This window comes from Larus michahellis, chromosome 3, assembly GCF_964199755.1.
Source record: "Larus michahellis chromosome 3, bLarMic1.1, whole genome shotgun sequence".
NCBI lineage: Eukaryota > Metazoa > Chordata > Aves > Charadriiformes > Laridae > Larus > Larus michahellis.
This window is the reverse complement of record NC_133898.1, coordinates 9,467,962-9,483,492: the sequence shown is the minus strand read 5'-3', so window position 1 is coordinate 9,483,492 and position 15,531 is coordinate 9,467,962. Positions and strand designations below refer to the sequence as shown.

Sequence of the window (15,531 nt, the reverse complement as noted above, 5' to 3'; positions counted from 1 at the left end):
TATGAATACAAGCCAATCGCAGCTCTCTCACAACACTTGCCCTGCCTAAACCACTGAGAACATACTCGTATCTGATAACACACAATGCTTCCAAGTTCCCAAACACACACCAGTCATTCCCTCAGCACAAAAATTACTCCTAATTTCCACCACCCGTTCCTAGGCACCCCTAACATCACACTGAAAGAAAGCAAAGCAGAGGCTCTGCACCCAGACTCAAGTTAGGGAGCCTTCCCTTCCGATTTGGTATCCGAGAGAACCGCACGTGAAGCGAGACCTTTCCGTTCAGAAGAGAAGCCGGTTTCAGAATGATATCTACTATGACAGGTGCCAGGATAGCTAGAGATCTTTTTGACCTGTGCAAAAGACGGATAGATGCTTATCAGAGATAAGACACAAGTGCAGTGAAATAAAGTGGGTGGCTATACACAAGCTTGAATAAACTTGAGAATAGTTTGTATAGGAAGAGAAGGAATGGCTTTACTGCACTTCAAAGCCACATACGCCACAGAAATGTGCAATCTAGAAGCGAATTGCCTAGAGAATAAGATTAAAAAGACATTTTCGTTTCCCGTAAGTTTTCTATTCCTCTGTATTTCGTACCAGCTGTAGCAATCCATTTCTTACACAGCACGGCACTAGACAAGTTAGGCAAGTCTGACAGACTCTTCTTAATAAGCCTTCTTCTGATATGGCTGCCAAGAAATCAGAAGAATGGGAAAGTTCTCCTCCTCTGCCAGTCAAGAAGATGGTAACCAGGCCAGCCAAACCATTTGGAAGTGATTAGTGCTGCTTCTGGACACCAACAGGCTTCTCTTCCAAGCATCCCACGCAGGAGAAAGGAGTGGGGAATTAAGCATTTGAGCTGCAGAGGCAACTGATGACACAAGCACTAAATTACAGAGGAACTAATCCAGAGTCCAAAGAAATTCACCACAGCCCATCTTCCTTGGTACGCAAGAAGTTTGACACAAAGGCTTGCAATGCATCTAGCTTTGCTGTTCATCTCCAAGGATTTCATTCTTCAAAAAGGTCAAGTGTCCTACAAATAATTCAGCACCTCTGTTGAAGTATATGCTCAGAGATAAAGAAAAAAGCAAAAAAAGTAGTCTGGGTTTATTTTATAATCCACAAAAACTACGCGCATTCAAGATCTAAATTTTAAATCCTTAATTATTTTGGCAAAGATTAAAGGCTCATTAAGGATTCTTCTCAATTCATATTACCAACTATAAATTCAGGAAACTATTTGGCATGCTCTAAACACATCCTCGCATCCTCAGAGACCAGACCCACAAGAGATTGTGTTGCACAACAAAGAATTGTTGTAATCTTCATTTTGGCATTGGCATCAAAACAACTATTAGCCCTGCAGCGTCAAGTGGGGCAGGAAGGAGTTTTAATTCCCCTGTTTCAACAAATCTCAGTAGGTGACCTCACGCTACCTGGTTACATTGGGCTGATCGGCCAATTGAAACAAAGCTCTCCTCCACCTTTAACCTCCTAATGAAAGTCGTTAGCATGACAGAACACCACAAACCTCCCTCCTTTAACCCAAATCCTTAAATTGCAACATCTTAATTCACCCTTTCTGATGGCAGGACGCAGCATCTGTCACTGTGCTTATAGCTCATCAAGTTGTAATTACAAAGAAATCAGAGGAATTCTTCACACTTCATGAGAACAGTTGGGTGTGTCTTCCTCCTACCTCAACCTGACAAAGGGCTTTCAGAAATCTGACACGGAATTTGTTAGGAAGATCCTGTTTTCTCCACCCTGGGATTTTTAAGCGACTGTCTTCATTTTGATAATAAAAGCTTTCCTTCTTCCATATAGATCTTAACTAGAAAGGTAAATTTGTGTCTCGTTTATGTCTCTTCTTTATTTCTCACTGTCATTATAGAAAACAGCCTTTTCTCAGGAAAAGATAGGGAAACTTGGAACAAAACTTGCAATATCCACGTTCTATGTTAAGCAAAATAAAACTGAATTTCTTCCTCTTCACATGACCGTGCATTTCTCTATATTCCACCTTCTGATCACACTTCTGCTCCAAACATCAGACACTATCTTAAACTTCCCGGAAAGCAAAGCAGCTGGTCCTGTTTCCTTCCTTTGAACTCAATGAGGTTTTTATTAGTCTTGGTCTGTTGTTGCAGCAGGTAAAACTGTACAACTACTTTACATTATCCCTACTAGTATAAGTCTGAAAAACAGTATACAGTTGTACTGTATATGTACTGATATGACTGCCAAAATAGAGTCTTAATAACAGCATTTTTCATTGGAACCCGAAAATAGGGTTTTTTCTGTCACAAGGAAAATATACTAGATTTCCTTTTACTTTATTTTGCTCACATCTCTTAAGAGCATCCTGGCTTCCATCAGTTAGAAGTGTGAGAAAAAATGGTAGAACAGCAGTGATAGCAACTGGTGAGACCAGAGGACAACAACTGTACAAGTGGCAGCATCAAAAATTTCTCCAGTGAACCGCAAATCTAAAACATTAAAACCAAAGACAGGATATTTTCCTTAATGTTTCTCCTAAGAAGAACGGAGAGATGGGCCTAAGACGAAGAGATTTTTAAAGACTAAGAAGATTACAGAGATAAGGAAAGTGGTAAAATCCAGTTTTAAGGCTCTTTGGATCACGTCAATGGAATAACAAGACTTCAACGAAAGAGACAATGGCACTCTGCCAGTTGTCAGAAAATTAACATTAACGTGAACCTGAGATACAGGAGCAGAAGCAGAGACCAGATGGCTTGGGAGAACTCAGGAAGGAACAGACAATCCAGACAAGAGTAACCTGGGAGAAAGCACCAACTGTGGTAAATGTTCAGAAAACTTCAGCACCCAGGAGTTACTGGGATTTGGAGTGAGAAAAATACTAACTGTAAAAAAATCACTGGTTGTACCTGGAGAGATACAGACAACCTCAGCAGCGGCAGCTGTACTCACAGCAAACAGAAATATCCAATATTTTCATAAAACATCTTCTTCAGAATATTTTTGCTGAACATAAGAGACTTTGGAGGCTTTTTAGAAGGCCCCAGGCATATGAGTACAGCACACAAAACATTATTACGATCAGATTTCTCTTTTGCTTCCTGAACTGTAAGGCACTAAATCAATTCCATAGATTATAATAAATTACAGGTCCTCAGGTTACAGGAATTTAAACTGGGCATGTGAAAGGAAACCTGTCAAGCTAAAAATGCATAACAAGAGTTTGCAAATCGAAGATAAAATATTAACTAACTTCAAATTCTGGTAATTTACATATTATACATAGGAACTGAGTTTCCAAAACACAGGAAGCATGAAAGCCAAGAGGCATAACAGAATTGTATTAGCACTGTATGCAGACATCTGGGTACGGACTGAAACTCAGCTACAACGGTATCAGAGACTCTGGAAACACAGCAGTGCTGTTAACACCCAACACGCCTACAGTACCTCAGTGGGGTCTACAGACTTTGGTTTACGCATAAACATACCAGGTTTCTTTATGTTAGAAAGGGAAAACAGAAATTAAAATCCAGCACAAGCCAGTAAAACATGTTAAATCCACTCTAACAATGTTATCTATGTGTTAGTGTCATTTAACAGGACCATATACTTTAAATAACCCATATATAAAAACAGATGATCTGAAAATTATACACGCGATTAAATACACTCATTTGCTAGGTGAGCAAAAGATGCCTCGTCTGCTCTGTGATGCTACCATAAGTGATGGTGGATAAGAAGTAGAGCTACGAAGTAGAATTTTAAGAGCAGCGTTAGTGGCAACAACGTCTTACTTCATTACTCCTTTTGGAAAGCAGGACTATTCAGTTTAAGCCTAAAAATATTCTGTGTCACCTTTTCCTTTCCCTGTTTCTACCTATGCATTCTTAACAGATCATTATTTTTAGAAAGTCATTAACTGCAGACACTTCTGATGTATTTCAAGAGGAAATGGAAACTCCGTGGTTGCAGGAGTGTTCACAATGGTGGGCAGCCATCACCATCATGAACACAGTTTTCAGAATGGGGGCCCGTATTATGAGTACACTTCCATTTTCCTTACTGAATTTTATAAATCTGAAAATTCAAAACACACCCAAAATGAACAGAAAATGGACTAGTTTTCTAAAACATACTCAAAAGCTATATATGAATATGGGTTCTTACACTGCATATGTTGTGCCATAACCCAGTTGTGGAGCAGCCTGTAGTTTTCCACGGAGCCCTTTACCATTTCTACCAACAAGTCATAAGCCGCAGCCCTTGAAGAATGGGACTTGCATTTTGGCTGTTGTCGATCTTTCAAACTTGGCAGCAAGAACAGAAGATTGAAGATGTCCCTCAGAAACTCCTGTAAAAACAGTTCAATCGGCAGGTTTAGCAGCTTGACCACATTCTTAAAAGACGACAGTCATGTATTAGCAATCTTCTGGAAACTTCTAGACCTCTCTCATTTACAAAACTTTCTGACTTGTGTACAAGTTCTGAATTATGAATTTGAAAAATTTTCTTTATACTACATAAAGTGCACACGTGTAAACGCATTAAGGCCTAAAGAGAAACATGTCCACTCAAAAAGAACGACAAATTATGCTCGATTCATGACCGATAATTTAATTTGACAAACCATACACATGTATTTTTGGTAACTTTGAGACTAGTTTCTTCTAGGGAAAGACAGCAGGTGACCTTAATCACTGTATTAGTTTGAGTTTTATAAAACATGCACTGAATTATGCACCACATGTACTGTAAGTGTATTTTTGTATTGTTTCTTGTTTGGAATATTAACTGAACCACAAAAGGCACCAAACACAGCTGTACCAGGTCAGGTTGCCTTTGCACGACAAACACATATTACACATTGTTATTTATCTTTAGCGTCCCACGTGAATAAACTAAAAAACTGAGATGGATCTGTCCAAACTTCAATACCTTCCTTCTATACGTAGGCAATTTAATTAAATAAAATGAAATCAAAAGTAAAACATTAAAAGGACAACAAAGAAAAAAAGAGATCTGTATAGATCTTGTAAGAATGCTGGTCATACTCTTCCACAACTACAGCACCTTTAAAGAAGCGCAGAAAAGGCTTTCCTCCACCTTTTAGCTACAAGGTGAACGTTACTAATTAGTCATTTAAGTGGTATAATGAGAGACCACGAAAGAAGAAACTGAGCAGAATTTATAAAGCAATATTTCAACAAATTTCCTTAAACAACCAGCAATTCATGTGCATACTTTGTCTGATGACATGATCCACAGCCTACGCTTCACTGCTTCTGTACACTGTCTGCAATCTTAACAAGTTGTATTTAATCAGTAAATTATATTAGTAGTGTATCATTTTAGTTGTCTGTATATTCAGGCAATAAATCCTCCTCTTCTGTAGAATTTTGATGGTTTTCTCTCCTCAAAGACACCTTCTTGGCTGTTTTTTAGGGACAAAATTCTTCCTCCATTTGTAGAGCACAGGCTACCAATCCAACTATTATACTTCATTCTACAATTTCTAGACTGTAATTAAAAAAGCGTTCTTCCTGAATTTCCCCTGAATTTCAGGGTATATTCCTGAATATTCAGTTAAGAAGTCTTAAGGTTGAAAGGCCAGACTCTGCTGTAAAATCTAACTAAATTGTAAATATTTCAAAAAAGGGGCGCTTGCAGAGCACACAGCAAAATCACCATTAGAAGCCTTGTTTCAGCATGCAGGGAAATTTCCATAGTCTTAATAGAAAATCTTACAACCAGGGTCGTATTTTTACAGCTGAATAACATGGATTGGTCTTCTGGCCAATATTGCTAGCCAAAGTTCTTCCAGATTTCTCCACACTTTGGAGAAAGCAAATGCATAAAATTAGAAATAAATAGATAGGTACCTGTTTTGCTGGTAGTTAGTCTGCGCCAGGAGTGGTTGGGGGGCAGCAGCCCCACTCCTTTTGATGCCTGGCCGTGCTTGTCAGGTGTCCGTGATTACTGCTCATCGGCAAACCAGCTGCGTGCACTCAGGGGAGTCTGAGGCTGTGCTTTCAGCTGCAGCCTTTGTCAAACGGGTGTTTTAACGCACCAGCCACATGAAGGTGTCCCAGAGTAGAAAAGCCATAACTTCAGAGATCCGGATCTATCTTTTTCTGATTAACACTCTCAATCTTGCATTTGTGCTTATTGAATTCTCACGTGTTGGAGCAGGGAAGACAAAGAACTCTACAGATGATTTTGCTCAGAGGCCGAATGCAAAATCTTATTAAAAATGTGTCTCTTTACCATCAAAGTGGCCTTAAGATCTACCTTTCTAGTGAAGATGTGCTAGCTAGCGTGTATTAAAAATGTATTTTTGTCCACTTCGTGCAGAATAAGGTAGGCAGTGATTATCTATAAAAGACGTGAAAGAAGGTAGATCGAGTATCCAATATTGTCACAAAACGTGACCTTTAAAGTTTGACAGTATTTGCCAAACTATAATTTTGTTTACTTAGTAAGAAAAGGAATCTGTAGGGAAGAAAAGGCACAGCGGAACATCAGATTCCTCTGGGCAAGTCTAAACTATCTTCAGTGTTTGCCAGTGTATTTTCCTGGGTATTTTTTCCACCAGCCTTTGCTCAGAGGGAAGCATGTGGTTTCACAATCCTGTTCTGTAACACTGAACACAAGACAAAACTCTTCACTAATGCACTTTATCATGTGCAGTTAATAGGTGCTCTTAATTAAAAAATTAAAAGATGTTCAGAATTAAAAAAAAATAACATAAGATCATAACTTAGTCTGAGAAAACGTTCAAAGACCCTGTCAGCCAAGCCAAACTCTTTTTGAGAAGTTTGTTGTGGATACTGCTCTGTTCACACTCATCCATTTTTCCGATCGGATTTCTGGCCTCCCTGTGATATACTACTTACGTGCAACCTACTTTAGGATTCTGCAGAGCATCACTCCTCTCTACTTAATCTTCCATTTTGTTTTCTTCTTGTACTTTTCATATCTCCAGCCTACATAAACCTGATCTTTGCATACCTCTCCTATTTTAATTACCACATCATTCTCCACAAAGCACTCTGTGAACTGAACTCTTGCTCCTCATTTAATCTGCAAGCTCTCTGTACTTAAAATAGAGTTATTCCGGGAAAATTACAAAGTAGTAGTCTTTTAAAATGCTGTCAGCAATGTAACTTTATGGTAGGTAGTGCACAATGTGGGCACTATTAAAACTTTTGGACTGTAGAATTACCTTCATGGACATGTTATGACAACAGACAGAGTAACAGACAGGATATATACAACATAATTGGACACAGGGAACTATTTTCCTGGTCAAACCTCACTAAAGGTTCAGTCATAAGCTCAGTACAGTCTACAGCAAAAACCATTGGTGTAAGTGATCTTGATATTTTTTTTTTTAGACAATATGGCCCCAAAACACAAAGTAGAAATTCTTTAGCAGCTGCTTCTGCCTAGCCACTCTCCCATCTTACAGGCAGAGGTGGAATGTAATATTCTTGTAATACGTGTCTGCCTCTGTGTAGATGTAGCACTTAAAAGCTGCTTTTAGATCACAACTGTCCCAGGATATGGTCAAAAAGCAGCTGTTGTTAATGACTTTTAAACCCGTTAATACTGATCAATACTAAAAACATTTAAAGATAATAAATGAAAATAAATAAAATTTCTAGGATGTAGGAACTCTATCCTGAAATTAAATATAGTTAGAAAGGGAAGGGACTGTACGTGCTACTTTTTAATAATGAATGATATGTGTGTTTTTATCCATCATCCTAAGGCTAGAAATATGACATACTCTCATATATCGATCCCTGTGATTAAAGTAGGAGAAAAAAGGTGAAACGAAGAAAGTACCGTAAGACGCGACGATACTATTTTGATCTCTTTACGGTCTTTCAGTGTCCTTTTCTTACCTGGCCCTCACGAGAAAATTTAAAGGGTGGTTTGTGCTTAATAACACTTGTTGCAAGACGAAGTAGTCCTGTAAGTCCATCATCTTCTATATTACCATCTTGATGGTCAAGGATTTCTCTGCTATATGTACACATATATACAAAAGAAATGTTAAAACACTGTCCCGCTAACAATAAATATAATGCAATTTACAAGTGAAATTACTTTTAGCAAACCTTACCTCCGAATGCAGTCAGCCAGGTGTCTTGCTAGTGCGTCTAAGTCAAGCAGCGTGGTCTGATTAAAAATAAAGAAAATGGAATATAAATGGAAAATAATTACGTACTTCACGAATTACAATTTATAAGCCTAGTCTGAAACTATGGTTATGCTTTTCTTATTGCAGACAGAAAAACCAGGGACAATTAAAACTCATTTTTCAAACATGCTTGCAACAATATTTTAATACATTTTTATAAATGCGATAAAACTGTTTTTTTAAAATCGGTGCCGTACAGTTCAAATGAAGTAACATTTATTCTTTCAATTCCAGATCCCACAAAATATACTATATCTACCATGCTGAAAAAATGGCATAGTACTATTTTAAAGCCTTTGTTATTTCTCACAAGAACACACAATTTGCCGTCAGAAAGTTGAAAAGTCCGACTTCTTGCTTGAGCAACATGCAGAAGTAGGCAGGACTGCAGCCTAGCTGAGAGATTCAATGAATAAAACAGAGATGGAAGGAAACTGAGCGGAGGAATGATGGGGGGGGCAAAACTTTTGCCTCTACTGGGAAGATGCAGAGTTAAGAGAGGACAAAGACTTTTCCATTCTTGAGAAATGAGGATCAAGGCTTTGCCTTTCTTCTCTTCCCACACTCCTGCCACAAGACTCAGAATGAACTAGAGAGATTTATGCAGGGCCACCAGCCAGCACAAGCAGTTGCAGAGTTTGCCCAAAAGGTAGCTTTAACCCTTTAGAGATGTTTCAGAAGTTGTGAAAAAGTTTTCTAACCTCTCCCGAGTGGCTGTTAACTGAAATTTTTTGCTCTTTCAGCTTTAGTCAAATACTTGAATACCCCCTCCTTAGACCGCATTGAAATTATCAACAGTGAATCTCTCAGATAATTACAGTATTCCCAATGTCAGTTACCTTCACCTGAGTTCACCCTCTTTGTGTATTATACCCATTCCCGCTTCTTGACTCTACAGGTTCAGTATCTGAAGCTTTGTTTGGCCAAGAGCTACTAAATACACATCAGAGAGTAAAGAAAGGCGGGAGATGGCAAAGTTCCAAGAGCTGTTCACAGCAGTTCACCGTATCTTAACTAAAAATGTCTCTTACTGAAGTAAAAGTGGCCTGAATACCCGAATTTTAAAAAAGCAAACATTCATATGAATGCAAAGCAAAACCTACCTGGCTTGCATCTTTGACGTGTATGTTATCAATCAGTTTGCACAGCAGCCAAAAATATTCCTTACAACCTGGTCGCAGCACTGTTTCTTCTTCGTAATCCTCTATCTGTGAAAAGAAGTTGCTTTTGTTCTGAAGTACCTCGGACAAAATAACTGCGTATGACAAAACTGTAGTAAACCCAGTAACCGTTACAAGAATATTACTTTCAACAAGCCCCTATTTAAGATAAGCCAAGTATAGGAACAATGTATTTTACAACGGTTAACAGTGCACGTTCTATTTTTCTTCTGAAATATTTATTAATTTTCTTTAAAGATTAGCAGGATGATCTGCCAGACACTTAAAAAAAATAATTAAATAGTACTGACTCCATCCTAACCACTGCAGGTTGCAAATTTTTTGATATTAGACTAAACATGAGAAACTTCTGTTGATTTCAACGTTCGTTAGTACAAGCCTAATTTTAAACTCTTCTGAAAATGAGTCAAATAATGCAAAATCTTCTGCAGATGGTTTTAATTTTTTTAAAAAATATCAATAGTTTAAAACTCTGTTTTTTAAAGTGTCACGGCTTTAACTACTTTTGTGACGTTTCTGGAAGCATCTAAAGTCTTAATATCTCAGTATATCAGAAGCACTACGTCAGACATAATGATAATATGTGCTACCATTTCTTATTTTTATATTAACAAAAGTAGGTCTAAATAGATCTTTGACAAAGTCTTGTAATTTCTTAAATTCTTACCCGGATTGGTTTCAGAGCTTGAGCATCAGGGAGAAATTTTAATAAAGTTGATGCAGCCAGCAACAGAAAGGATCGATTAATTGAGTCTCCCCCATCCAGACCAGAGAGAGATAACTTGTATAAACCATTGCAAGACTCATGGCGAACGGCAGTCTTTATGAAAAATAAAAGAATTAAATGATTACGCATATTATTTAGAAGATTTTTTTTCTTTTGTTGACTTTTCTTTCCTGTGTACATAATTAAGTTCCTCTCAAAATACCTCTCAGGTTATAAAGGTAGAACGTCTTTCTAAAAACACGTATTACAAATAACGTACATGTACATTACTTACAGAAAAATGCAAAAAAGACCGACCATTCTAACAAAAAAAGCTGATTTGTCTGTGCCCTTTGTCTCTTGAGTTACATATTTTCTACGGTAAAGATTACAGCCAGTAAAACAGAAATATCGCTAAGCAGAAAATATCACATCTGGGCAAATCAGGGAAATCTGTGTGACGCCGGAACTTACACTTACTCATTCCTAACTGTATGGTTAGTTTGTTTAATTTCACTAGAAGAATTATTTTCTTCTTTCTTTTAGTCTTCAGAAAAATATTCACAGACTAACTCTAATCCCGCTTTGGAAGTTTGCATTCTTTCTTTTTCAGGGTTTTTAAATGGAGTCAGCAGGTAAGCTTTTTCTGTGCTCGAGTAATAAAGCAGCAGGTAATAATTATCACACCATGTCCATGTTGTGCCTTTAAGCAATCACTAGTAAATAGAAAAATTTTCTACTATGCATATCTTTATGCAATTTTCAGGTTTTTCTTACATCAAAAAAACCCCCTTAAAACTAGGCAAAGATTCAGTAATGACAAACATTTTCACATCGACGTCATTCACCTCATTTTGTGATAAAAAGTATAGCTGAAAAAAAATATAATGGGGGAAGTATATATAGACTAATCCACGTTAGAGGGCATCACCCAGAAATTTCGACTAATGACAATGAAAAAATTACCTTCAAACAGAAGCCAAGAACAAAGACAAGAGTTTATGAACTGGTTTGCAATCAACCACAAATGTGCCATCTTACATGGTATTTTAGCTACAACGGATTACTCCTTAAACAGGATTACAAGTAACTTGAGCCAGATCCTGCCTAGTTTTAGCAGGAAACAACACGTTTTGAATTTAATGAAACTTGTTCCCTATTATGCACTAATTAGTGATGCAACAAGCTCTCCTTTAACACACCTCTGGAATAAGCAGGGTAAGCTTCTTTAGCCAGTCTTGCAAATGATCGCTGTCTGCCAGGCTGGATTTCACCAAGGAGCAGCAGTGAGCCCAACTCACCAACAGCCACATTGAATAATGAGTGACTGAAAGAAAATGAGGTAAGAGTAAATCACGCTCTAACGAACAGAAGAGGCTTTTTAGGTTGAGGATACTTCTAAGCACATATTTCAGTCGTGCTAATGTACAAGACTAAATCCTTACTGGTAGATGCGATACTACCTAAACTGAGAATTTTACCAATGTGGTTTCTAAGTACTGACTGCTCGAGTACTGATGACATCTAAATGAGATTGCTCTAAGTATTACCTTTGCTAACGGCTTGCATCATGTCTTAACGTGAACATTTCCCTGGGCTCACTAGTATATCTGTTCCTTTCTTCTTAACAACTAAAAGTAAGACTTTAGTAGGTGATACACGGCATTTACTGAGAATTCCAGTTCATAGACATGAACATCCTCAGGGGAGAACAAAGCGGAAAAACTGAAGGCAATGTATAAAGCTAGGAGGAGATACCTATATTTACGCACGTCTGTGCTGTACTTTTGATAATTACTTTGATACAGGCTTAATCTGACACAGGTCATTTTGACCTTTTGTAAGAAACCTCCACAAGAGGGGGAGAGCTCCAAGGAATTCTGGGCCCAGAATGATTTTTGTAAACCGGAATAAAGGTGGCTATTGGCGACTCTCTTATGGCGTTATATATGCTGCTCTTTGGAAGATAAGAATACAGCTGGGTTTCCTACCAAACCCAGCTCTTCTGGAGATGAAAGCATAGCCACAGTACAAAATTTCAATTCATATAAAACTATTTCCAGAGAAAGAAAGCCTCTCTGTGTATTCTCACCTAGATTATAACAGCCCTAATACTACCAAGGAGCGCAATCTTACAGCATTCTCATAGTGGCATAAACAAACACATAATTTGTTCTCATTTTCATTACTATTAGTTCATAACGTACAGCTGTTTTGCAGCACTAACCTTCGTGTCTTGATCTGTGATCAGACTGAGCTTTCAACACCCTGAACAGGAAGAAGATAAAGCCAGTTGAACTTTACCACAGAACGTAACGGGTTATCATTTAGAAATACACACAAGTAACAACACAGTTAGTCTTAAGCACCCACTAACAAAGAAAACTAAAATGTTTATCTTAAAAAGATTCATTTCCTGCATGTTTCAAAATTATCAACAATAATAAAACTATGAAAATCTTCAAGCTTTACTGACTACAAAATAAAAAGTCAAGAAAAAATACCTACAACCCCTTTATTTTATCCAAAAAAGAGATGTAAAACAGAACTAAGAACTGACCCATACAGAAGAAAGCTAGAATTCTTCAGAGAAGTGCACTATGAACAAATATTGGCAAACTTTAGACAAATTTTAAGTGCTTGTATTTATTTGCTTACATTTTTATAAATTGCAGTAAAGGGTTACAAAACCAAAACCATACTGTATATATTTAAAATTATTCCTGCAACTCAGCTAAAGTTAGGCAGACTGGCAGACTTGACTGGAAATGTTCTGAATATCCTTAACCATCTTTTAAAAACATGGTCAAATGCACTATTCATCACTTGGAATCAAATCATTTTAAAACAGCAAATGTAGCAAAAAACCCGTCCTCCCCACCTTCAGTCCGACTCTGTCATGATGCAGTTTTAGACAGAACTGCTTTTCTCAGGAAAAAAGACAAAACGGACAAAAATCTCTAACAGCCTGTTTCTGAAGGTAAACTTTTCCCTTTGGTACACGCACACTCACTAAAACGCCACGGGTAATTTCAGCAACAACAAGCGAACGTTATTAGGATGGGAAAAATAAGTCAAAACCAGCAGATGAATAAGCAGCTTAAAAGTGGATTTCTTTTAATTAATTTCTCCTTTATATTGCCTTGAAATCGAGATGCCAATTGCTACAGAGAGAATAAAGAAATAGTTTTGGCATGAAAATTTGTGAGAGCATACCATATATATTTCGTTGCTGCGTGTCATACCCTGGAGAACAACTGGTTAAACAACAAGGCATTCTATGATGCTTAATTACTTTACACTTTAAAAAAAACAAACCAAAACACTTCTCATAATTTGTTTAGTTAATTGATTTTTCTATCACTGACGACAATTGAGAGTTCTCACCACTCTCCTCTCTCTCCCTCCTCCTCCAGGGGCAGGATAAATACCAAAAGAGGCGACTAAGAAAAGCAAGTCTAACACCCATATCAGGAATTTAAGTCTCTGGGCATTGATGGGAACTACAAGTGAAAGAGTTATTTACTTTATTTAAAGCAGAGATGAAAATGTGCACACTTGATTAGCTTTATTATAAAAATAAAAAGATATTGTACCTAGGTGCCAAGTTGTCATATGTATAAGCAACTGACATAAGTCGCTGAATCAAACTGGTTCCCTGGACAAGTACAAGAAACACCTTTAAAAATTGAAGTCAAAAGAAAAAAAAAAAACACAGTTAATATAACAACAAGCTTTTTGATCTGTTTTTAAATTATACACACTGTGAATCTAAAACACACCCACCTGTGTCGAGGGAAGAAGAGCAAATGACAAATCATAGCATCTCCATAGTTAAAACTTGTATTGTTTTTTATTAAAGCAGATCTAAAATCCTGTGTTTCACTGACTAAGTCTAGAGGCAAAAAATTAATTCTATTTCTTTAAGAAAGACAATTTAACTGAATAGAAGAATCAACCATTTATTCAATCCTTTTAGTAAAAACACGGTATTATTTTTAAAAGCAAGGACTGTTCACTTCCTTTTAAAAATCTTGGGCTTGAGACAGGGTTGAGGATGACTTTGCCTGTCTCTGGGATCAACACATTTTATTGACTATACATTCACTTAAATTATTCATCTTTAGAGAATCTGACAGGCTACACAGAATTTTAAAATCCAAATCTGAAAAAAGTCTTAAAATATTTAGACAGCAAATCCACTGCAATCAAAAATATTCATCAATGACAATTAAAAATTTAAAACCAGTTATAGAGACTGGTAGCAGCATTTACACACAGCCAATGTTGAAAAATTTAATCCATTTGGTAATTTCCCTGTATCGTAGTAACTTTGGCAATGTAAGGATCTGTTTTGTCAAAACTATCTCATACTTAAAGAATAGTTAAGGTCTTCCCACATATAACAATGACAAATGGGAAGCTGGGCTCCAGCTCACAGTTCAGACCTATGCCTTCTGGCAATCACAGCTGGTCCTGTGCCCAAAAGCAATCCATTTATATCTCTGATGCCAAAATACTCCATTTTCTTGGCCTACATTAGGAAATTAGCTTGCAGGAATCTGGCAGGAAGGTTTACAGGTTTAGACAAGTTTACCATCCACTCACTCCGGTATCCTTAGTAGAGTAAGTTATTTTAGCATTTACTAAAGGGATCTAAAATGGGTTTAGTGAGGATGGGGACAGCCTATGTAACAAGTTACCATAAAAAAAAGGAGTAATTAATTTGGAAAACAAAATCTAAGAAACAGGGATAAAGCACTGGAATTCTGAAACTCCCATCTCATGGGCTCACCAATCACCAAAACCCTTTTGATTTCAGCTTCTAAAACTGCCAAGTTTAAAGCAATTAAAATACTTTTTAGAGGGGAATAACGTGTAGGATATAGATTATTAGTAGTAACTTTTCCACTACATTATTACCAAAATAAAGGCTTCACACACCAAAGGTGTCATTTTTCTAAAGTTCCCAAAACAGACGCTCTGTTTATCTCTTACCTCTGTTAAACGAGGTATGTGAAGGCCCTTCGCGTGGTCACTCGCGGTCTTCCTTGATTTGCCTGGCCACGTTCTTTTTCTGTGACTCTCCGCTACACCAGACCAGGCAAAGACATCATGGTAAGCCAAATCCAGATCGGAAGGATCAACCGCAAACTGGCATATCAGCTTCAGCAAGCAAGCAAGACAGTCTAGCTGCCACTGTGAATACGAAGAAAATGAAATTTTATTTTTTCAGGGACTTAGTTTACAAATAGTTCTACACCTACTACAGAATTCAAAATGAAAAGCTTACATAAGGTACAAAGGATAAACAGTTAGAACTAACTGGCAAAACCTCACCAGAATAGACACTAAAGAGGAAGGCTATTAAAAAAAAAGTTACTTCTTACAATGAGAACATTTCATAGTCCTATTAACAGGTACAT

The 15,531-nt window shown here is 37.3% G+C and overlaps 1 protein-coding gene across 7 annotated transcripts in view; it reads right to left on the bottom strand.

The window, feature by feature from the left end:
• The window catches only part of USP34 (ubiquitin specific peptidase 34), a 135,631-nt gene that overhangs the window by 39,645 nt on the left and 80,455 nt on the right, over nucleotides 1-15,531 (bottom strand). For all 7 annotated transcript variants that reach the window (XM_074578510.1, XM_074578512.1, XM_074578513.1 and 4 more), the window contains 9 exons: nucleotides 15,104-15,304; nucleotides 13,702-13,784; nucleotides 12,333-12,373; nucleotides 11,308-11,432; nucleotides 10,067-10,219; nucleotides 9,322-9,426; nucleotides 8,141-8,196; nucleotides 7,920-8,040; nucleotides 4,180-4,363 (listed from right to left, as the gene is read on the bottom strand). In XM_074578510.1, the coding sequence (XP_074434611.1) occupies nucleotides 4,180-4,363; nucleotides 7,920-8,040; nucleotides 8,141-8,196; nucleotides 9,322-9,426; nucleotides 10,067-10,219; nucleotides 11,308-11,432; nucleotides 12,333-12,373; nucleotides 13,702-13,784; nucleotides 15,104-15,304 (1,069 nt within the window). The remainder of the gene's footprint in view (nucleotides 1-4,179; nucleotides 4,364-7,919; nucleotides 8,041-8,140; nucleotides 8,197-9,321; nucleotides 9,427-10,066; nucleotides 10,220-11,307; nucleotides 11,433-12,332; nucleotides 12,374-13,701; nucleotides 13,785-15,103; nucleotides 15,305-15,531) is intronic.